This window comes from Lucilia sericata, unplaced genomic scaffold (genome assembly GCF_015586225.1).
Source record: "Lucilia sericata isolate MDLA Ls3-8-SP2 unplaced genomic scaffold, ASM1558622v1 Contig001444F_arrow, whole genome shotgun sequence".
NCBI classification, from domain to species: Eukaryota; Metazoa; Arthropoda; class Insecta; order Diptera; family Calliphoridae; genus Lucilia; species Lucilia sericata.
The window spans coordinates 18,924-41,540 of NW_023995376.1; the positions used below are offsets into that span (position 1 = coordinate 18,924).

At 36.9% G+C, this 22,617-nt stretch overlaps 2 protein-coding genes and 2 pseudogenes across 2 annotated transcripts; 2 read left to right on the forward strand and 2 right to left on the reverse strand.

The window, feature by feature from the left end:
• The first annotated feature begins 2,049 nt into the window (after window positions 1-2,049).
• On the forward strand, window positions 2,050-9,711 carry LOC119611416 (annotated as a pseudogene).
• A 3,521-nt stretch (window positions 9,712-13,232) lies between these two features.
• LOC119611417 lies at window positions 13,233-13,856 on the forward strand (the record flags this gene model as incomplete). Its single annotated transcript, XM_037966990.1, has 1 exon — window positions 13,233-13,856. A coding segment is annotated over one exon (279 nt), but the record flags the coding sequence as incomplete, so codon positions are not given.
• Window positions 13,857-17,102: 3,246 nt separating this feature from the next.
• On the reverse strand, window positions 17,103-18,046 carry LOC119611421 (annotated as a pseudogene).
• Window positions 18,047-19,792: 1,746 nt separating this feature from the next.
• On the reverse strand, window positions 19,793-22,135 carry LOC119611418 (cell wall protein IFF6-like). Its single transcript, XM_037966991.1, has 5 exons — window positions 21,941-22,135; window positions 21,608-21,887; window positions 21,386-21,563; window positions 21,053-21,343; window positions 19,793-20,920 (listed from the first exon to the last, which is right to left on the reverse strand). Exons 1-5 carry the CDS (start codon window positions 22,133-22,135, stop codon window positions 20,170-20,172), a joined length of 1,695 nt encoding a protein of 564 aa, XP_037822919.1. The 3' UTR covers window positions 19,793-20,169.
• Window positions 22,136-22,617: the final 482 nt, after the last annotated feature.

Below are 22,617 nucleotides of genomic sequence, written 5' to 3' on the forward strand. Positions count from 1 at the left end.
GTTCTAGTTTGTTCTAGTTCTGTTCTAGTTATGTTCTAGTTCTGTTTTAGTTCTGTTTTAGTTCTGTTCTAGTTCTGTTCTAGTTCTGTTCTAGTTCTGTTCTAGTTCTGTTCCAGTTCTGTTCCAGTTCTGTTCTAGTTCTGTTCTAGTTCTGTTCTAGTTCTGTTCTAGTTCTGTTCTAGTTCTGTTCTAGTTCTGTTTCTAGTTCTGTTCTAGTTCTGTTCTAGTTCTGTTCTAGTTCTGTTCTAGTTCTGTTCTAGTTCTGTTCTGTTCTAGTTCTGTTCTAGTTCTGTTCTAGTTCTGTTCTAGTTCTGTTCTAGTTCTGTTCTAGTTCTGTTCTAGTTCTGTTCTAGTTCTGTTCTAGTTCTGTTCTAGTTCTGTTCTAGTTCTGTTCTAGTTCTGTTCTAGTTCTGTTCTAGTTCTGTTCTAGTTCTGTTCTAGTTCTGTTCTAGTTCTGTTCTAGTTCTGTTCTAGTTCTGTTCTAGTTCTGTTCTAGTTCTGTTCTAGTTCTGTTCTAGTTCTGTTCTAGTTCTGTTCTAGTTCTGTTTAGTTCTGTTCTAGTTCTGTTCCAGTTCTTTTCTAGTTCTGTTCTAGTTCTGTTCTAGTTCTGTTCTAGTTCTGTTCTAGTTCTGTTCTAGTTCTGTTCTAGTTCTGTTCTAGTTCTGTTCTAGTTCTGTTCTAGTTCTGTTCTAGTTCTGTTCTAGTTCTGTTCTAGTTCTGTTCTAGTTCTGTTCTAGTTCTGTTCTAGTTCTGTTCTAGTTCTGTTCTAGTTCTGTTCTAGTTCTGTTCTAGTTCTGTTCTAGTTCTGTTCTAGTTCTGTTCTAGTTCTGTTCCAGTTCTGTTCCAGTTCTGTTCCAGTTCTATTCCAGTTCTGTTCTAGTTCAGTTCTGTTCTGTTCTAGTTCTGTTCTAGTTCTGTTCTAGTTCTGTTCTAGTTCTGTTCTAGTTCTGTTCTAGTTCTGTTCTAGTTCTGTTTTAGTTCTGTTCTAGTTCTGTTCTAGTTCTGTTCCAGTTCTGTTCCAGTTCTGTTCCAGTTCTGTTCTAGTTCTGTTCTAGTTCTGTTCTAGTTCTGTTCTAGTTCTGTTCTAGTTCTGTTCTAGTTCTGTTCTAGTTCTGTTCTAGTTCTGTTCTAGTTCTGTTCTAGTTCTGTTTCTAGTTCTGTTCTAGTTCTGTTCTAGTTCTGTTCTAGTTCTGTTCTAGTTCTGTTCTAGTTCTGTTCTAGTTCTGTTCTAGTTCTGTTCTGTTCTAGTTCTGTTCTAGTTCTGTTCTAGTTCTGTTCTAGTTCTGTTCTAGTTCTGTTCTAGTTCTGTTCTAGTTCTGTTCTAGTTCTGTTCTAGTTCTGTTCTAGTTCTGTTCTAGTTCTGTTCTAGTTCTGTTCTAGTTCTGTTCTAGTTCTGTTCTAGTTCTGTTCTAGTTCTGTTCTAGTTCTGTTCTAGTTCTGTTCTTTCTGTTCTAGTTCTGTTCCAGTTCTTTTCTAGTTCTGTTCTAGTTCTGTTCTAGTTCTGTTCTAGTTCTGTTCTAGTTCTGTTCTAGTTCTGTTCTAGTTCTGTTCTAGTTCTGTTCTAGTTCTGTTCTAGTTCTGTTCTAGTTCTGTTCTAGTTCTGTTCTAGTTCTGTTCCAGTTCTGTTCCAGTTCTGTTCCAGTTCTGTTCTAGTTCAGTTCTAGTTCTGTTCTAGTTCTGTTCTAGTTCTGTTCTAGTTCTGTTCTAGTTCTGTTCTAGTTCTGTTCTAGTTCTGTTCTAGTTCTGTTCTAGTTCTGTTTTAGTTCTGTTCTAGTTCTGTTTTAGTTCTGTTCTAGTTCTGTTCTTGTTCTATTCTAGTTCCATTCTAGTTCTTTTCTAGTTAGTGTAAAATTTAAAATAACCCTTCACTTGGTCTTCGTTATCTTTCGATATAAATTGTATTTTTGTTAATATTTAAGCAAATTTATATTTTGTTTTGACCAATTTTTTTACCGATAATATTTTAATCTAACTTCATGTGCTCTCCTATCAGTTTCAAATGCTTTTGCCGTCAGCTTTTATTCAATCAAATTTGAATAATTTATCGGTGATATATTAGTTTATAACGAAATTTCGAGGAGTTAAGAACGAAAAATAGTTGGGCGGTTAAAAAAAACGAAGGACATTTAAATTTCGGAAAATATTTCATTTTCACTGTGAAAAGTGAAGAAGTTTTAAGAAAGGACTAAGCAAATAAAACTCAAAGAAAATGTTTGCAAAAGGTGATTAATAAAATTGGACTTTGTATTACGATGCTAAGTTTAACAAAAATTTAAATGTAAACGAACTCTATTATAAATAATTTAAAATTTTAATCAAATTTTAATTACAATAGTCAAGGATCAAATATTCTTCTCTTGAAATTTGTGATAATTTTTTTAAAGAAAAAAGATTTTTTTCTTCTGATGAAATAAAACAATATTTCTAATAACCACGATTTTAACGTCAAAATGTTTAACATCAAGATAAAGAATTTAATTTTATTAATAAATAATTGATAATTAGCAACAAAATAATACAGTAACTAAATTATAATTTAATGAACAGAAACAACTTGAGTTTTTTTATTATTTTAGACTACTTAAGACCATTAGACAGTGGGATGGAGTGTGAAATAATCTATTGGAAACTAAGATCTCTAATATAAATTTATAATGAAAAAAATTTATATTAAAACATTTGTTATATGTAGTTTATTCTATTCTGTTTTCAACACATTTATCATTTTGCCCACTGTGTCATGAGACTTGTGAATAACATTGATTTAGAACTATATTGCATCAAGTGTAAATAATTTAAAAACGTGCTACAGAAATTTACGTTTAAAGACTTTCAAAAAATATAAGGGCTAATAAGGAGAATACAGACTTATTGTAGTCTACTATAGATACTTCATTCTATTGACGAGTTTGTAAACAACACTTTATATCAGTTCTGGTTCAGTTCTAATTCCGTTCTAGTTCCGTTCTAGTTCAGTTCTAGTTCAGTCTTGCTCAGTTCTAGTTCAGTTCTAGTTCAGTTCTAGTTCAGTTCTAGTTCAGTTCTAGTTCAGTTCTAGTTCAGTTCAAGTTCAGTTCTAGTTCAGTTCTAGTTCAGTTCTAGTTCAGTTCTAGTTCAGTTCTAGTTCAGTTCTAGTTCAGTTCTAGTTCAGTTCTAGTTCAGTTCTAGTTCAGTTCTAGTTCAGTTCTAGTTCTGTTCTAGTTCCGTTCTATATCAGTTCTAGTTCAGTTCTAGTTCAGTTCTAGTTCAGTTCTAGTTCAGTTCAAGTTCAGTTCTAGTTCAGTTCTAGTTCAGTTCTAGTTCAGTTCTAGTTCAGTTCTAGTTCAGTTCTAGTTCAGTTCTAGTTCAGTTCTAGTTCAGTTCAAGTTCAGTTCTAGTTCAGTTCTAGTTCAGTTCTAGTTCAGTTCAAGTTCAGTTCTAGTTCAGTTCTAGTTCAGTTCTAGTTCAGTTCTAGTTCAGTTCTAGTTCAGTTCTAGTTCAGTTCTAGTTCAGTTCTAGTTCAGTTCTAGTTCAGTTCTAGTTCAGTTCTAGTTCAGTTCGTTCAGTTCTAGTTCAGTTCTAGTTCAGTTCTAGTTCAGTTCTAGTTCAGTTCTAGTTCAGTTCTAGTTCAGTTCTAGTTCAGTTCTAGTTCAGTTCAGTTCAGTTCTAGTTCAGTTCTAGTTCAGTTCTAGTTCAGTTCTAGTTCAGTTCTAGTTCAGTTCTAGTTCAGTTCTAGTTCAGTTCTAGTTCAGTTCTAGTTCAGTTCTAGTTCAGTTCTAGTTCTGTTCTAGTTCCGTTCTATATCAGTTCTAGTTCAGTTCTAGTTCAGTTCTAGTTCAGTTCTAGTTCAGTTCTAGTTCAGTTCTAGTTCAGTTCAAGTTCAGTTCTAGTTCAGTTCTAGTTCAGTTCTAGTTCAGTTCTAGTTCAGTTCTAGTTCAGTTCTAGTTCAGTTCAAGTTCAGTTCTAGTTCAGTTCTAGTTCAGTTCTAGTTCAGTTCTAGTTCAGTTCTAGTTCAGTTCTAGTTCAGTTCAAGTTCAGTTCAAGTTCAGTTCTAGTTCAGTTCTAGTTCAGTTCTAGTTCAGTTCTAGTTCAGTTCTAGTTCAGTTCTAGTTCAGTTCTAGTTCAGTTCTAGTTCAGTTCTAGTTCAGTTCTAGTTCAGTTCTAGTTCAGTTCTAGTTCTGTTCTAGTTCCGTTCTATATCAGTTCTAGTTCATTCTAGTTCAGTTCTAGTTCAGTTCTAGTTGAGTTCTAGTTCAGTTCTAGTTCAGTTCTAGTTCAGTTCTAGTTCAGTTCGTTCAGTTCTAGTTCAGTTCTAGTTCAGTTCTAGTTGAGTTCTAGTTCAGTTCTAGTTCAGTTCTAGTTCAGTTCTAGTTCAGTTCTAGTTCAGTTCTAGTTCTGTTCTAGTTCAGTTCTAGTTCAGTTCTAGTTCAGTTCTAGTTCAGTTCTAGTTCAGTTCTAGTTCAGTTCTAGTTCTGTTCTAGTTCCGTTCTATATCAGTTCTAGTTCAGTTCTAGTTCAGTTCTAGTTCAGTTCTAGTTCAGTTCTAGTTCAGTTCTAGTTCAGTTCTAGTTCAGTTCTAGTTCAGTTCTAGTTCAGTTCTAGTTCAGTTCTAGTTCAGTTCTAGTTCAGTTCTAGTTCAGTTCTAGTTCAGTTCTAGTTCAGTTCTAGTTCAGTTCTAGTTGAGTTCTAGTTGAGTTCTAGTTCAGTTCTAGTTGAGTTCTGGTTCAGTTCTAGTTCAGTTCTAGTTCTGTTCTAGTTCTGTTCTAGTTCAGTTCTAGTTCAGTCCTAGTTCAGTTCTAGTTCAGTTCTAGTTCAGTTCTAGTTCAGTTCTAGTTCAGTTCTAGTTCTGTTCTAGTTCAGTTCTAGTTCAGTTCTAGTTCAGTTCTAGTTCAGTTCTAGTTCAGTTCTAGTTCAGTTCTAGTTCAGTTCTAGTTCAGTTCTAGTTCAGTTCTAGTTCAGTTCTAGTTCAGTTCTAGTTCAGTTCTAGTTCAGTTCTAGTTCAGTTCTAGTTCAGTTCTAGTTCAGTTCTAGTTCAGTTCTAGTTCAGTTCTAGTTCAGTTCTAGTTCAGTTCTAGTTCAGTTCTAGTTCAGTTCTAGTTCAGTTCTAGTTCAGTTCTAGTTCAGTTCTAGTTCAGTTCTAGTTCAGTTCTAGTTCAGTTCTAGTTCAGTCTAGTTCAGTTCTAGTTCAGTTCTAGTTCAGTTCTAGTTCAGTTCTAGTTCAGTTCTAGTTCAGTTCTAGTTCAGTTCTAGTTCAGTTCTAGTTCAGTTCTAGTTCAGTTCTAGTTCAGTTCTAGTTCAGTTCTAGTTCAGTTCTAGTTGAGTTCTAGTTCAGTTCTAGTTCAGTTCTAGTTCAGTTCTAGTTCAGTTCTAGTTCAGTTCTAGTTCTGTTCTAGTTCTGTTCTAGTTCCGTTCTAGATCAGTTCTAGTTCAGTTCTAGTTCATTTCTAGTTCAATTCAAGTTCACTTCTAGTTCAATTCTAGTTTACTTCTAGTTTATGTCTAGTTCAATTCTGATCCAGTTCTATTTTATCTTTTTTAATAAATTCTTTATCTCTCTTTTTAAGGCACACCTGCAAATCGTGTTTTACTTTTTGCCGTTCTTGCGCTAACGCTTTCGCAGGTCACCAGTGACTGGTTGACATGCTATTCTCAACCAAATGGCGTGGTGCTGCCTGTTGCCGCCGATTGTCACGTTTATATCTATTGTCTAGATCAAACACCTTTCACTATACCTTGTCCCTATGATATGGGTTTTAGTAAATCAGCCGGTGGTTGTGTAGATTATAAACAATCCGATTGCGTAGCCGATAGCGCAGCACCTCGAAATCATCAAAAACGTGGCACATGTGAAAACGAACAAAGACCGGAAAACAAACAGGCTTGTGCAGGACAACCTTTTGGAGAGTTGGTACCCTATCCGGGAGATTGTTCAAAATTCCTTGTGTGTACTGCGAATACCCAACGGTAAAGCAGTGTGGGCCAGGAACTTGGTTCGATAATACCCTTAAAATCTGTAATTTTCCACATGCAGTGCATTGTGAAGATGGCAATGGGGTAACCACAACCAGAAAACCAACAACTGAAGCCGAAACCTCAACAGAGTCTGGGGTTTGGGGTCAAGATTGTGAAACACCGGCCGGCATGTCAAATGATATTTGTTTAAAATACTCGAATGGCGTTTTACTGCGTTATCCTTATAATTGCAATGCTTATATAAATTGCACTATGGGATGTCCGGTCATGAATTATTGCCAACCAGACAAGGTTTTCAATAACTTTTTGAAAATTTGCGATACACCAGATACGGCTCAATGCGTAGAGTTGCCGATGCCCACCACAACCACAGAGATAACTACCACCGAAGTAACTACAACAACTCCCGAAGTAACTACAAAAACTCCTGAAGTAACTACAACAACTCCTGAAGTAACTACAACAACTTCTGAAGTAACAACCACTACTACTGCGCTTCAACGACTACAACTGAATCCGGAGAGTGGGGTCAAAATTGTCAAGCACCTAACGGTATGTCAGCCGATATTTGTTTAAAATACTCCAATGGCATTCTCTTGCGTTATCCTTATGATTGTAATGCTTATATTAATTGTACCCACGGATGTCCGGTCATGGATTATTGTCAGCCCGATAAGGTTTTTAATGATCTTCTCAAGATTTGTGATACACCAGATACAGCGCATTGCATAGAACTACCTCTAACGACTTTGGCAACTACAACAACAGAGGAAACTACCACTAGTCCAGTGCAAACTACAACCGAGCTAACTACTACCAATAAACCTTACGAATGTATACCTCCCTTAATGGTTGAAGATGATATTTGCCCTAGTCAATATTCGGAAGAGTATCAGAGTTATCCCTACAACTGCTCGGCCTATGTGATTTGTCAGGGCGATAAACCATGTCTGGAATATTGTGAAAATGGTAAAATTTTCAATCCCTTATTGGGAATCTGTGATGAAGATGTAGAATGTGAGGAATTGCCTTTACCCACAACCTAAACCACTGCCACCCCCATAAGCACTACCCTACCGCCTGATGTAAATCCAGACTTGTGCCAGGGCAAAGAGGATTATACTATTATCCTTATGCCGGAGACTGTAGCCAATATTTACAGTGTCAGAAGGGTGAAGTCAAACTGGAGTCATGTCCCAATGGCTGGCTTTTCAACTCGCAATTAATGCTTTGTGATGAAGCCTCAGAAGAGGTATGTTATTCGGGACCTACAACAGTAACAACAACTGAGGAGCCTAGCACCACTCCTTCAGAAATTTATGAACCATGTGTGGGCCAACCGCAGGGCACTACATTCCCCTATAAGGAAAATTGTGCCCTCTATTACTTTTGCCGTAAGAATGGTCTTTATTACATCATATCCTGTCCCAATAATAATTACTATGACCCGCAAACGGGTGATTGTGGTCCTGATGTTTCGAGCACAGCTTGCTTGGCTGCGGTGACCACCACATCAGCTCCCACTACTGCTAGCACTACATTAAGTCCCTCACAGAAGTGTAGAAATCAAGCGGCCGGTGTTACTTATCCTTATGAGGAAGATTGTACCAAATATATTACTGTAAAGGAGATGGTGGTTATATGATCTTAAATTGTCCCTATAACAACTATTACTATCCGGAATCAGGAGACTGTGGACCCAGCGATGATGTCAACATATGTCGTAAACCAAGTCAAACCACAACTCCCGCCACCACCACGGAAATTACTACGACCACGCCCCATCTACACCCAAACCCGGTTTTAGGCATATGCGGCAATTATACCAATGGTGAACTTATACCCTACCCTGATAATTGTCAGAAATATATTAGTTGTGTTAGACCCATACCGGTAGGATTTTAGCAACAACAATTGGTATTTCATGAACACAAAGAAATGTGTACCAGATCCTGAAGGTACTTGTACTGGATTCCTTCTAATGAGACCACTACACTGCTACTCCCGGTGATATTTGTCAGGGTCTTAAAGAGGGAGATTGGCAAATTTACCCCTCGAATTGCCAATTCTATTATGAGTGTCTAGGCGATGGTTATTACATGTTAAAGATATGTGAATCAAATGAATATTTGATCCTCTAAAAGGACAATGTAGCGCCCTAGTGGGGGCCAACTATTGCAAACAAGACTTTAATACTACCACACCTAAACCAAAACCCCAAGGTATCTGTTCGGGCCAAGATGAGGGGGCTAAAGTGGCCTATCCCCAAAATTGTACGAAATATATAGTTTGTAGCAAGCCCATACCGGTGGGTTTCAATTGTGACTCGGGTTTAGAATTTAGTACAGAAGCCCAGAGCTGTGTAATTCCATCGCAGTCGGATTGTGGTCTTAGCATTAGTACTACTTCCGCGCCAGCCACTACTAAACCTTATAATCAATGTACCAATAAACCAGATTTTACTCTTCTACCCGTTGAGTCGGATTGCGGCATGTTTATAATCTGTAAACAAGATATGGAGCATTGGGCCTTCTGTAATGAGGGTGAATATTTTGATTTATCGGCCGGTAAATGTTTAAAATCTGCCAATGAATATTCCTGCCATCCTGCCACCACTACCGAACCCACCACCACTACCACGCAAGATCCTACCTAGGACCCTGCTACAATAAACCCGACGGTTCAAAAATTCCCTATCCTCATAATTGCACGAAATATATTATATGTCAAGAACCTTTAAATGTGGGATATGATTGCCCGGAGGGTTTGGAATTTTCGGCGCATTACGAAGAATGTGTTTTACCTGAATTGGCTGATTGTAGTATAAAAACTACAACTCCTACCACACCCACCACCACCGAGAAAACTACCACACCAACCGCAATAGAGACCTGTGAGAATAAACCTAATGGAGCCACATTGCCCTATCCCGAAGATTGCTCTAAGTACTATATGTGTCTAAATGGTCGGGAGAAATTAGTCAATTGTATGCCTAATAGTTACTATGATCCCGCTACAGGAGAGTGTGGTAATGATATATCACCCACAGCTTGTCAGGGCCCGGTAAATACCACGCCCCAAATTCCCCAAGGTCCCTGTAGTGATGAATCTAATGGCTATACCTTTGCCAATAAACAAAATTGTTCTCTCTACTATATGTGTTTAGACCAATCGGAAGTATTGTGTTTATGTCAAAGTAACAACTACTACAATCCCTATAATGGAGAATGTGATAGCGAAGCCTCAGATACGGAATGTAAAAATCCCCTAACTACAACGCCCACAGAGCCAACAACAACCGAAGTTACCACCACTAAACCAGGACCCTCAGGTGATAATATATGTTGCGGTCAAAAGGCCGGTACTTATTTACCTTATCCGGGAGATAAAACACAATATGTTATATGCCAATATCCCCTGCCAATAGTCAACACCTGTCCCGAGAGAGTATATTCGATGAGAAGACCTTGAGCTGTAAACACTCTAAGACATTTGCCATAACAAAACCAAATTGTGATGAGTCCAACTTTGGGCGTAGCATGGTCTATGAAGGTGAATGTACGAAATATTATTTCTGTTTTGGTTCGGAGGCCATAATCATGAATTGCAGTTTCGATTGGTATTTCGATCCGGCAATAAATCAATGTGTACCTCAGGAGCAGTACCAATGTCCCTGGTAAGGGAACGGGCAAAAAAAAATAATAATAATAGAAAAATAACTTAAGTTTAAAGCGAAATTAAATAAATATTAATTGAACAGCAAAATTTTGGAGTTTTATATCTTAATTATACTGTAGACCAAAGATAGAAACTATACTTCAAATTAGACTAAACACCAGACTATAAATAAGACTGTAACAGAAATTGGATCATAATCCATTTTATAAACTAAACTACACACTAGAACATAGGCTAAAGTATAAACTAGACTATAGACTATACCGTGGAACAGACTGTAAATAATGTATAGTTTATCTGGCTGATTTACTTTTCATTCGCACACTGACATCGGTGGTAATTTAATCAATGAAATGTAATTTAAAAATTGTTACTTTTAATTTAATTTAAATTTAGAAATAAATACGATAAATTTTCGCCAAATAAGAGTGTTAAGAATCACTTGTCTCTACCACTTCTGACAAGTCCGCTGTCAACAGTTTTTACCGTTATCTAAATTGAAAATAAAAACACTGTTATCAGTAGAAATATAATTAAAGAAGTACAAATCTAATTTCAAGGGAAAGTTTTCAAACAATTTAGCAGAAAAATAACAAAATAAGTTGAATGATTCAAAGACCTTCGATATCTTAGGAGTTAAATGTCATAAAATTTATGAGAAATTGCTTTCAATTAATTCCTGTCAATTCTTTATCCCTGTATTCTCTGTGATGATAGAATAGAACTAGAACTGAACTAAAACTAAACTAGAACTGCACTAGAACTGAACTAGAACTAAACTTGAACTAGAACTGAACTAGAACTGAACTAGAACTGAACTAGAACTGAACTAGAACTGAACTAGAACTGAACTAGAACTGAACTAGAACTGAACTAGAACTGAACTAGAACTGAACTAGAACTGAACTAGAACTGAACTAGAACTGAACTAGAACTAAACTAGAACTGAACTAGAACTGAACTGAACTAGAACTGAACTAGAACTGAACTAGAACTGAACTAGAACTGAACTAGAACTGAACTAGAACTGAACTAGAACTGAACTAGAACTGAACTAGAACTGAACTAGAACTGACTAGAACTGAACTAGAACTGAACTAGAACTGAACTAGAACTGAACTAGAACTGAACTAGAACTGAACTAGAACTGAACTAGAACTGAACTAGAACTGAACTAGAACTGAACTAGAACTGAACTAGAACTGAACTAGAACTGAACTAGAACTGAAGTAGAACTGAAGTAGAACTGAAGTAGAACTGAACTAGAACTGAACTAGAACTGAACTAGAACTGAACTAGAACTGAACTAGAACTGAACTAGAACTGAACTAGAACTGAACTAGAACTGAACTAGAACTGAACTAGAACTGAACTAGAACTGACTAGAACTGAACTAGAACTGAACTAGAACTGAACTAGAACTGAACAAGAACTGAACTAGAACTGAACTAGAAATGAACTAGAACTGAACTAGAACTGAACTAGAACTGAACTAGAACTGAACTAGAACTGAACTAGAACTGAACTAGAAACTGAACTAGAACTGAACTAGAACTTGAACTAGAACTGAACTAGAACTGAACTAGAACTGAACTAGAACTGAACTAGAACTGAACTAGAACTGAACTAGAACGAACTAGAACTGAACTAGAACTGAACTAGAACTGAACTAGAACTGAACTAGAACTGAACTAGAACTGAACTAGAACTGAACTAGAACTGAACTAGAACTGAACTAGAACTGAACCTAGAACTGAACTAGACTGAAACTAGAATAACTAGAACTACTAGAACTGAACTAGAACTGAACTAGAACTGAACTAGAACTGAACTAGAACTGAACTAGAACTGAACTGAAATGACCTAGAACTGAACTAGAACTGAACTAGAACTGAACTAGAACTGAACTAGAACTGAACTAGAAAGAACTGAACTAGAACTAGACTGAACAGAACTGAACTAGAACTGAACTAGAACTGAACTAGAACGAACTAGATGAACAGACTGAACTAGAACTGAACAGAAATGCTGAACTAGAACTGAACTAGAACTGAACTAGAACTGAAACTAGAACTGAACTACTGAACTAGAACTGAACTAGAACTGAACTAGAACTGAACTAGAACTGAACTAGAACTGAACTAGAACTGACTAGAACTGAACTAGAACTGAACTAGAACTGAACTAGAACTGAACTAGAACTGAACTAGAACTGAACTAGAACTGAACTAGAACTGAACTAGAAATGAACTAGACTAAACTGAACTAGAACTGAACTAGAACTGAACTAGAACTGAACTAAAACTGAACTAAAACTGAACTAGAACTGAACTAGAACTGAACTAGAACTGAACTAGAACTGAACTAGAACTGAACTAGAACTGAACTAGAACTGAACTAGAACTGAACTAGAACTGAACTAGAACTGAACTAGAACTGAACTAGAACTGAACTAGAAATGAACTAGAACTGAACTAGAACTGAACTAGAACTGAACTAGAACTGAACTAGAACTGAACTAGAACTGAACTAGAACTGAACTAGAACTGAACTAGAACTGAACTAGAACTGAACTAGAACTGAACTAGAACTGAACTAGAACTGAACTAGAACTGAACTAGAACTGAACTAGAACTGAACTAGAACTGAACTAGAACTGAACTAGAACTGAACTAGAACTGAACTAGAACTGAACTAGAACTGAACTAGAACTGAACTAGAACTGAACTAGAACTGAACTAGAACTGAACTAGAACTTAACTAGAAATGAACTAGAAGTGAACTAGAACTAAACTAGAACTGAAGTAGAACGGAACGGAAGGAGGATTAAACTGGAACTGATGTAGAATTGAACTTTCAACATACTCGTTGAAACAAATCTCGGGCATAACACTTGTGGAGTAACGTGGATTATTCCCATTTTCTGATCAAACGATTTTGTTTGTTGTGTATAGTAAGTAGATATATAGTATTAATCATGACTATATCATACATATCATATCATTATATTTAATTGTACAGTTTTTGTAATGTACAAACAAGATAAAGAATATTATTATTGGTAACTAATTTTTATCATTAGAAAGAAAACATCTTATTGATCACCACATATTACTTTGAAATAAAAAACGCAATAGATATATATTTTTGGCAACAAATTTCGTATATAAGGCCAAAGATTTACGCAGACATCAAGTCAGTTTAAAACTAAAAGGTGGAGATAAAATGTGGCGGAATAAAGGTAAAAATTTCTTCAAATGATCAATTCAGGTTATTAATCTTAATGGCTTGTTTGTTACAGTATTTTTGGTTCTTTTAATTTGTTGTTATAACGCGAGATTTGGTAACTCACAGGGATTACCTAGTCCCAACCTATTAACAGATGTGGAATTGAAAGAGGTAGGTATGTATATCGAAGTTTTCAATTATATATGTTTAACGTTTGAATAAATTTTAATACATTTCATTGCTCCCCTTTCGCTAGCTTTGTCAAGGAATTGAATTTCAATATATTGCCCATCCCAGTAATCAACAAAGTTATATAATATGTATACCAGGGGGTGGGGTCGAAAAACAGTGTGATCCCAATAATTGTTTGATGAACGCAAGCCACCCTGCTCCACCACCTGTATGCCAATACAAATGTACCCGATCAAAAAACCAAAGATTATTGCAATGATGATGATACCCCCTTATTGGATCGTGTGGCTAATGATAAAGATTGTGATTCCTATTTCCTGTGTGTGGGTAAAAGTGTTGATCCTCTGGCACAAAAATGTCCACCAAATCAACATTTTTCCGAAAAACACAAAACTTGTATGAGCTATCATGAAGCCAATTGTGCTGCCAGTTCGAAATGGTGTAAAAAATCGTCGCGATAATACACGATTTCCCAAGGACAACTGCTACGAATACTATGAATGTCAATCGGAGATTACGCTGACAAAAAACTTGCGCCTACGGTAAGCATTTCGATAAAGACTTAGATCAATGTGTAAGTGGTATTTGTCAAGATGATAAGAGAGTTCCGGATTGTAAAAATGAAAAGGATGGTTTCCGTATGCCTCATTCCAAATGTTATAAATATTTTGGTGCTTGAACCAATCTCTGTTCGAGGTTCAATGTGCCAACGGTTACTATTTGAAAGCGATCGCGGTGTGTGTAGAAAGATACTTATAATGTCTGTAGATGATGATTAAATAAAGAAATTTGCTGTAATTTCTTAATTGTTCATTCTAGTTTATTTCTCGTCCAGTTCTAGTTCTGTTCTAGTTCTGTTCTAGTTCTGTTCTAGTTCTGGTTCTAGTTCTGTTCAAGTTCTGTTCTAGTTCTGTTCTAGTTCTGTTCTAGTTCTGTTCTAGTTCTGTTCAAGTTCTGTTCTAGTTTCTGTTCTAGTTCTGTTGTAGTTCTGTTCTAGTTCTGTTCTAGTTCTGTTCTAGTTCTGTTCTAGTTCTGTTCTAGTTTTCGTTCTAGTTCTGTTCTAGTTCTGTTCTAGTTCTGTTCTAGTTCTGTTCTAGTTCTGTTCTAGTTCTGTTCTAGTTCTGTTCTAGTTCTGTTTCTAGTTCTTCCTGTTCTAGTTCTTTCTAGTTCTGTTTAGTTCTGTTCTAGTTCTGTTCTAGTTGTTCTAGTTCTGTTCTAGTTCTGTTCTAGTGCTGTTCTAGTTCTTGTTCTAGTTCTGTTCTAGTTCTGTTCTAGTTCTGTTCTAGTTCTGTCTATTCTGTTCTAGTTCTGTTCTAGTTCTGTTCTAGTTCTGTTCTAGTTCTGTTCTAGTTCTGTTCTAGTTCTGTTCTAGTTCTGTTCTAGTTCTGTTCTAGTTCTGTTCTAGTTCTGTTCTAGTTTGTTCTAGTTCTGTTCTAGTTCTGTTCTAGTTCTGTTCTAGTTCTGTTCTAGTTCTGTTCTAGTTCTGTTCTAGTTATGTTTCGTTCTGTTCTAGTTCTGTTCTAGTTCTGTTCTAGTTCTGTTCTAGTTCTGTTCTAGTTCTGTTCTAGTTCTGTTCTAGTTCTGTTCTAGTTCTGTTCTAGTTCTGTTCTAGTTCTGTTCTAGTTCTGTTCTAGTTCTGTTCTAGTTCTGTTCTAGTTCTGTTCTAGTTCTGTTCTAGTTCTGTTCTAGTTCTGTTCTAGTTCTGTTCTAGTTCTGTTCTAGTTCTGTTCTAGTTCTGTTCTAGTTCTGTTCTAGTTCTGTTCTAGTTCTGTTCTAGTTCTGTTCTAGTTCTGTTCTAGTTCTGTTCTAGTTCTGTTCTAGTTCTGTTCTAGTTCTGTTCTAGTTCTGTTCTAGTTCTGTTCTAGTTCTGTTCTAGTTCTGTTCTAGTTCTGTTCTAGTTCTGTTCTAGTTCTTTCTAGTTCTGTTCTAGTTCTGTTCTAGTTCTGTTCTAGTTCTGTTCTAGTTCTGTTCTAGTTCTGTTCTAGTTCTGTTCTAGTTCTGTTCTAGTTCTGTTCTAGTTCTGTTCTAGTTCTGTTCTAGTTCTGTTCTAGTTCTGTTCTAGTTCTGTTCTAGTTCTGTTTCTAGTTCTGTTCTAGTTCTGTTTAGTTCTGTTCTAGTTCTGTTCTAGTTCTGTTCTAGTTCTGTTCTAGTTCTGTTCTAGTTCTGTTCTAGTTCTGTTCTAGTTCTGTTCTAGTTCTGTTCTAGTTCTGTTCTAGTTCTGTTCTAGTTCTGTTCTAGTTCTGTTCTAGTTCTGTTCTAGTTCTGTTCTAGTTCTGTTCTAGTTCTGTTCTAGTTCTGTTCTAGTTCTGTTCTGTTCTAGTTCTGTTCTAGTTCTGTTCTAGTTCTGTTCTAGTTCTGTTCTAGTTCTGTTCTAGTTCTGTTCTAGTTCTGTTCTAGTTCTGTTCTAGTTCTGTTCTAGTTCTGTTCTAGTTCTGTTCTAGTTCTGTTCTAGTTCTGTTCTAGTTCTGTTCTAGTTCTGTTCTAGTTCTGTTCTAGTTCTGTTCTAGTTCTGTTCTAGTTCTGTTCTAGTTCTGTTCTAGTTCTGTTCTAGTTCTGTTCTAGTTCTGTTCTAGTTCTGTTCTAGTTGTTCTAGTTCTGTTCTAGTTCTGTTCTAGTTCTGTTCTAGTTCTGTTCTAGTTCTGTTCTAGTTCTGTTCTAGTTCTGTTCTAGTTCTGTTCTAGTTCTGTTCTAGTTCTGTTCTAGTTCTGTTCTAGTTCTGTTCTAGTTCTGTTCTAGTTCTGTTCTAGTTCTGTTCTAGTTCTGTTCTAGTTCTGTTCTAGTTCTGTTCTAGTTCTGTTCTAGTTGTTCTAGTTCTGTTCTAGTTCTGTTCTAGTTCTGTTCTAGTTCTGTTCTAGTTCGTTTCTAGTTCTGTTCTAGTTCTGTTCTAGTTCTGTTCTAGTTCTGTTCTAGTTCTGTTCTAGTTCTGTTCTAGTTCTGTTCTAGTTCTGTTCTAGTTCTGTTCTAGTTCTGTTCAGTTCTGTTCAGTTCTGTTCTAGTTGTTCTAGTCTGTTCTAGTCTGTTCTAGTTCTGTTCTAGTTCTGTTCTAGTTCTGTTCTAGTTCTGTTCTAGTTCTGTTCTAGTTCTGTTCTAGTTCTGTTCTAGTTCTGTTCTAGTTCTGTTCTAGTTCTGTTCTAGTTCTGTTCTAGTTCTGTTCTAGTTCTGTTCTAGTTCTGTTCTAGTTCTGTTCTAGTTCTGTTCTAGTTCTGTTCTAGTTCTGTTCTAGTTCTGTTCTAGTTCTGTTCTAGTTCTGTTCTAGTTCTGTTCTAGTTCTGTTCTAGTTCTGTTCTAGTTCTGTTCTAGTTCTGTTCTAGTTCTGTTCTAGTTCTGTTCTAGTTCTGTTCTAGTTCTGTTCTTCTAGTTCTGTTCTAGTTCTGTTCTAGTTCTGTTCTAGTTCTGTTCTAGTTCTGTTCTAGTTCTGTTCTAGTTCTGTTCTAGTTCTGTTCTAGTTCTGTTCTAGTTCTGTTCTAGTTCTGTTCTAGTTCTGTTCTAGTTCTGTTCTAGTTCTGTTCTAGTTCTGTTCTAGTTCTGTTCTAGTTCTGTTCTAGTTCTGTTCTAGTTCTGTTCTAGTTCTGTTCTAGTTCTGTTCTAGTTCTGTTCTAGTTCTGTTCTAGTTCTGTTCTGTTCTGTTCTAGTTCTGTTCTAGTTCTGTTCTAGTTCTGTTCTAGTTCTGTTCTAGTTCTGTTCTAGTTCTGTTCTAGTTCTGTTCTAGTTCTGTTCTAGTTCTGTTTTAGTTCTGTTTAGTTCTGTTCTAGTTCTGTTCTAGTTCTGTTCTAGTTCTGTTCTAGTTCTGTTCTAGTTCTGTTCTAGTTCTGTTCTAGTTCTGTTCTAGTTCTGTTCTAGTTCAGATCTATTCTGTTCTAGTGCAGTTCTAGTTCTGTTCTAGTTCTGTTCTAGTTCTGTTCTAGTTCTGTTCTAGTTCTGTACTAGTTCTGTTCTAGTTCAGATCTAATTCTGTTCTAGTTCTGTTCTTGTTCAAATAATTTCCAAAAATTTGTAAAACTGATATATTTAAGGACCCGTTAATAAAAAATACATATATTAAAATGGGCCGAGTTTATCTTTTTAGAATTTTGACAAAAAGAAATCTTAATTTGTAACACAAACACGATCACAAGTATTTAAGACAGCATTCCAAAATAGATTATCCGGACAGGTGTGATATAACTCCAACCATTGCACTGTATAAATTTGTGACAATCATGAGGATGTGGTAAATATTGATGAAGATAACCATCACACAAATGTTGACATTCTGGGCAGTCTAGCAGGGGATTTTCAGTTACAACTATGGGTTGACCTATGGTGGGAGTAGGGTAGGAGGGGCAGTAAAAGCAGTCGGTACAGCAATAGTATTAGGTTGCGTTACGGGCGGTAATTGAGTCTGCCAGGGACACTGGGCCAATTGAGGTAAATCACATTGCTGTGAGCGATAATTCCAATGGTAATTGGCTGAACAGAGCATAGCCTGACATTGATAGTATTTAGAGCAGTCATTAGGATAGACTTGAGCAAACATTTCAGCGGAATTGGTTGTTAAGGGAGGTGTGGAGGGTTGCTGTGGATTTGAGTTCACGGTTAAGCCTATAGCTGTTGATACTCCCACCATGAAGGGACAGTGAGCATTATGAGGAAAATCACATGCCTGAGTTAAAGCATTCCAATGATAGTTTGTGGGACAGGCCATAGCCTGACATTTATAGTATTTGCTGCAATCATTGGGTAACAGCTGATATTATCTCGCCTGTTGGAGAGGCGGTTAAGTAAGGCGGAACTATGGTGGCTGCTGTTGGAGGAGTGTTTAAAATTCCCGTTTCACATTTGGCTATCTCAGGATAGTCACAACGATAAGTTAAAGGACTCCAGTATAAGTTATTGGGACATTGCTGCAAATAGGCATTACCATTGGAACAGCTGTAGTATTTCGAGCAATCCTGAGGATAAGGCAACATTACAGCGTGATTGACATCATCAATAAGGGGACAATCCGTATGTGGAATAGGGGAGGCCTAGAAATTGAAGTTTAAAGTTTCAGGAGAACTCAGTGTAAAGGTAACACTTACCCCGTTTTCCAGGGCCAAACTGCCATTGATTAAAATCAAACTAAGTAGAACTTTCCTAAAAGAAAACATTTTCTTTAACCGTGCAATAGTAGTTGCAAGAAGTGGTGAAAAATAACTGAAAATTCTTAATCTCATTCAGCCCTTTTATATCTTAATTGAAAATCCCTTTATTTGATATTTCATTTCAAACTACCTTGAACTAAGATGTTAACTTGACCAAGATAAATTTACATTTCTTTTCCACTTCAACTGAATCAGGGTTAAAAGAATTGTCTTTATTGTTTATTTACTTATAAGGAATGTTTTGGTCAGCACTGTAATCTTAAAATTGATAAAAGTACTTATTATCTGCGAATTGTAAAGAACACTTTCTGAAAAGTTTAAAAAACAATGTGAAGTATTTGTTTGTGTATGATATGAAAACGATTCTAAAGAAATTACATTAATGATTTTCAAATTCCTGGGAATTAATGGCAAATAAAGGAAACAAAAGACAACAGAGACATTAACATCATGGTGGGGGCAAAACCCCACAGTTCTAGGTCAGTTTTAATTTATTTCTAGTTCAGTTCTAGTTCTGTTCCAGTTCTGTTCTAGTTCTGTTCTAATTGTGTTCTTTCTAGTTCAGTTCTAGTTCTGTTCTAGTTCTATTCTAGTTCTGTTCTAGTTCTGTTCTAGTTTTGTACTAGTTCTGTTCTAGTTCTGTTCTAGTTCTGTTCTAGTTCTGTTCTAGTTCTGTTCTAGTTCTGTTCTGTTCTAGTTCTGTTTCGTTCTAGTTCTGTTCTAGTTCTGTTCTAGTTCTGTTCTAGTTCTGTTCTAGTTCTGTTCTAGTTCTGTTCTACTTCTGTTCTAGTTCTGTTCTAGTTCTATTCTAGTTCTGTTCTAGTTCTGTTCTAGTTCTGTTCTAGTTCTATTCTAGTTCTATTCTAGTTCTGTTTTAGTTTTGTTCTAGTTTTGTTCTAGTTCTGATCTAGTTCTGTTCTAGTTCTGTTCTAGTTCTGTTCTAGTTCTGTTCTAGTTCTGTTTTAGTTCTGTTCTAGTTCTGTTCTAGTTCTGTACTAGTTCTGTTCTAGTTCTGTTCTAGTTCTGTTCTAGTTCTGTTCTAGTTCTAGTTCTGTTCTAGTTCTGTTCTAGTTCTGTTCTAGTTCTGTTCTAGTACTGTTCTAGTTCTGTTCTAGTTCTGTTCTAGTTCTGTTCTAGTTCTGTTCTAGTTCTGTTCTAGTTCTGTTCTAGTTCTGTTCTAGTTCTGTTTCTAAGTTCTGTTCTAGTTCTGTCCTAGTCTGTTCTAGTTTCTGTTCTAGTTCTGTTCTAGTTTCTGTTCTAGTTCTGTTCTAGTTCTGTTTCTAGTTCTGTTCTAGTTCTTGTTCTAGTTCTGTTCTAGTTCGTTCTAGTTCAGTTCTAGTTCTGTTCTGTTCTGTTCTAGTTCTGTTTCTAGTTCTGTTCTAGTTTCTAGTTCTGTTCTAGTTCTGTTCTAGTTCTGTTCTGGTTCTGTTCTAGTTCTGTTCTAGTTCTGTTCTAGTTCTGTTTCTAGTTCTGTTCTAGTTCTGTTCTAGTTCTGTTCTAGTTCTGTTCTAGTTCTGTTCTAGTTCAGTTCTAGTTACTGTTCTAGTTCATTCTAGTTCTATTCTAGTTCTGTTCTAGTTCTGTTCTTTATTTAATTTCTATTTAAAACCATATCATATAGTTTAGTTATATCAAGGGATTTTTTATTGAAAAAATAAACTTTCGATTTATAATCATTGTTTTAAATAAGTAACAATTCCGTTAAATATTCTCTAGTTTCTTTCCCAATATCGATCCTTAAACGATTTAATTTCTAAACTGGCAAAGTTGTGTCTGTAGGACAATCACCCTTAACGCATGAACCCAACTGTGCCTCCCAATAATGTAAGTCGGGACATTGAGAACGTTGGGTAGACCATCTATACATTCTATGAAACGGCTACAATCACTGGGATCCGCATGATACTCCCTGCTGTTGCTTAGGCAAACATTGGGCCTTAGAGAAGTTGATGCAATTACAGAAGATGTTTTTATAAAGGTCGTTGCAGTAGCTTCCTTAGTAGTTGAGGTTGTGGCGGAGAAGAATTTGGAATAGATGCGGTAGCTTCATTGGGAGTGGTATTACCTGCTGTTGAACCATGCTCGGTAGTTGCTTTATTTGTAGTGGAATCACTTTTGGAAGTTGATGCCTTTGTAGTTGATTCTGAGGATCCTTGGAAGTACTTTCCGAAGATCCTTGGGAAATTGTTGTCGCCGAGGAAGTATCACTTTCGGAAGTTGTGGTTTCTGTAGTATCACGTTCGGTAGTTGACTTATCGCTGGTTGTTTCGGTGTTTTCATTAGGTGTGGTTGACTCAGAGGTAATGTCACTTACGGTTGTCTCACCTTCTGTGGATGCTCGAGAAGTTGTTGTCCCAGAAGAAGAACTACTTTTGGAAGTTGTTGAGGAGTTATTATCGCTTTCCGTCGATTCATTAGATCTAGTTGATTCCGATGACGACTCACTAACAGTCGATTCATTTGTAGTGGTTTCACCTTCCGTCGAACCCTTAGATGTATTTGGTTCTGTGGACGATCCATTTGCAGTGGATTCATTTGAAGTTGTTTCACTTTCCGTTGTTCCATTCGATGTTGTTGACTCGTTAGTAGAACCACTATTGGAAGTTGTTCTATCGGTAGTTATTTCTGTAGATTCCTGAGGAGTAGTTGTTTCTGAAGAAGAACCATTTTCAGTTGTATCGCTTCCAGTAGATTCCTGGGAAGTTGTGGTCTGGAAAGAAGAACTACTCGTCCATGTTGTTGACCCACTTGGTTAGCATCGTTGGTGGTGGTAGTTTCACTTTCTGTGGATCCTTTCGAAATTGTTGTCCCTGCTGTTGTGTAATGACAATGACTACTACCTATGGTACAGGCTACAATTTCTTGATTCCAATAAGTACCATCGGGACACTTGATAATGACCTCTTGACCATTGATACACTGTATATAATTCACAATTCGATGAGCTGTCAACATCACCTTCTTCACAGCCTACAGCTGTAGATGCCAATGTCGATTGTGTACTAGTCTCAGAAGGATTTTTAGAGGTCTCCTCGGTAGCAGGAGTTGAGGATCCTGATTCAGTAGTTTGTGCAGAAACTTCTGATGTAGAGGAAGTCTCAGTTGAAAATTCCTTGGAAGTGGTAATTACAGTTGTGACTGTGGTTTTCCAAGATGTTGAAGCTTCGGAGCTTGTGCTCGAATTTCGGTGGAGCTGTCTTTAGAAGTTGTACTTTCTGTTGAAGAGCTGCTCCTGAAGTTGTGGATATTTCTTCGGGATTTTTAGATGTTTCCTCTGAGAAGGAAGTTGAAGATTCTGTTGCATCAGTCGTTCATTAGGAGCCTCGGAGGAAATTGGTTTTTTCTGAAGTGCTTGAAATATCGCTGGACGTTCTTGAGAAGTAGTAATATCTGTTGAAGCAGAATTGTGGTAATTTCTTCAGGATTTTTCGAACTTTCCTCAGTAGAGTACGTTGAAGTTCCAGTTGCACTGCTCGTTTCAGACGGAGAATCTGAGGAAGAGGAAATTTCGGTAGAAGTGGTGGCCTCAGTTGAGGAGGCGGCTTCCGTTGATGATGTTTCCTCTGAACTAGTTGTTTTTGTGGTTTCAATGGGTATTTCTGAGGAGACAGAAGTTTCAGTTGAGGGCTCTTCGGATGCTGTAACATCTGTTAAAGTTGAAGCTTCTGAAGTTTGTGGAAATTTCTGTTGATTGGTTTTCAGTAGTTGTTGCTTCTGTTGGACATGGAAGTGGGGTTGTTTGTTGATGGAGACTCTGTAGTTGTTACACTGCTTGTTTCGGCTCTACAGTAGTTGTTAACTTCAGTTGGACATGGAGGCGGTGATGTTGTTGAAGGAGACTCCGTGGTAGTTTCTGGCTCTTCAGTAGTTGTAGATTCCGTGGGACATGAGGGAGGGGATGCTGTTGAAGGAGACTCGGTGGTAGTTTCTGCTCCTCTGTAGTTGTTGCTTCTGTAAGACATGGAGGTTCAGTCGAAGTTTCTTTGGCTATTGTGGTATCTGAAACTTTCGGTTGTAGTTTCCACTGGAATTTCCTTCGTAAGTCGTTCTATCCGTTGAATATTTTTCCCTAGAAGTTGTAGTTTGTAACGCTGTGGTCGTTATAACCTCTGTAGTAGTTGTCGGCTTTGTCGTTGTTCCTATCTGTTCACTACAATGAAGTCCCGACCACTGACAGGTCAATCGCTGTTGATTCCAATACAAAGGAATGGCACACTTCTGTCTATAAGGTATGCCATTGCTGCATTGTATAAAATACTGACAATCGTTAGGATCAGCATGGTATTGCCCACCTTGATTGCACACATTTTCCACAATTTCCCCACTAAATAAACTTCTATGCAGCGAATATCCTTCGGCGCTCCATAAAAACCCAATAACCATTTAAAATTATTAAATTACTTAACATTTTTCCAAAACACTTGATAGTTTTACGCGGCTGAAA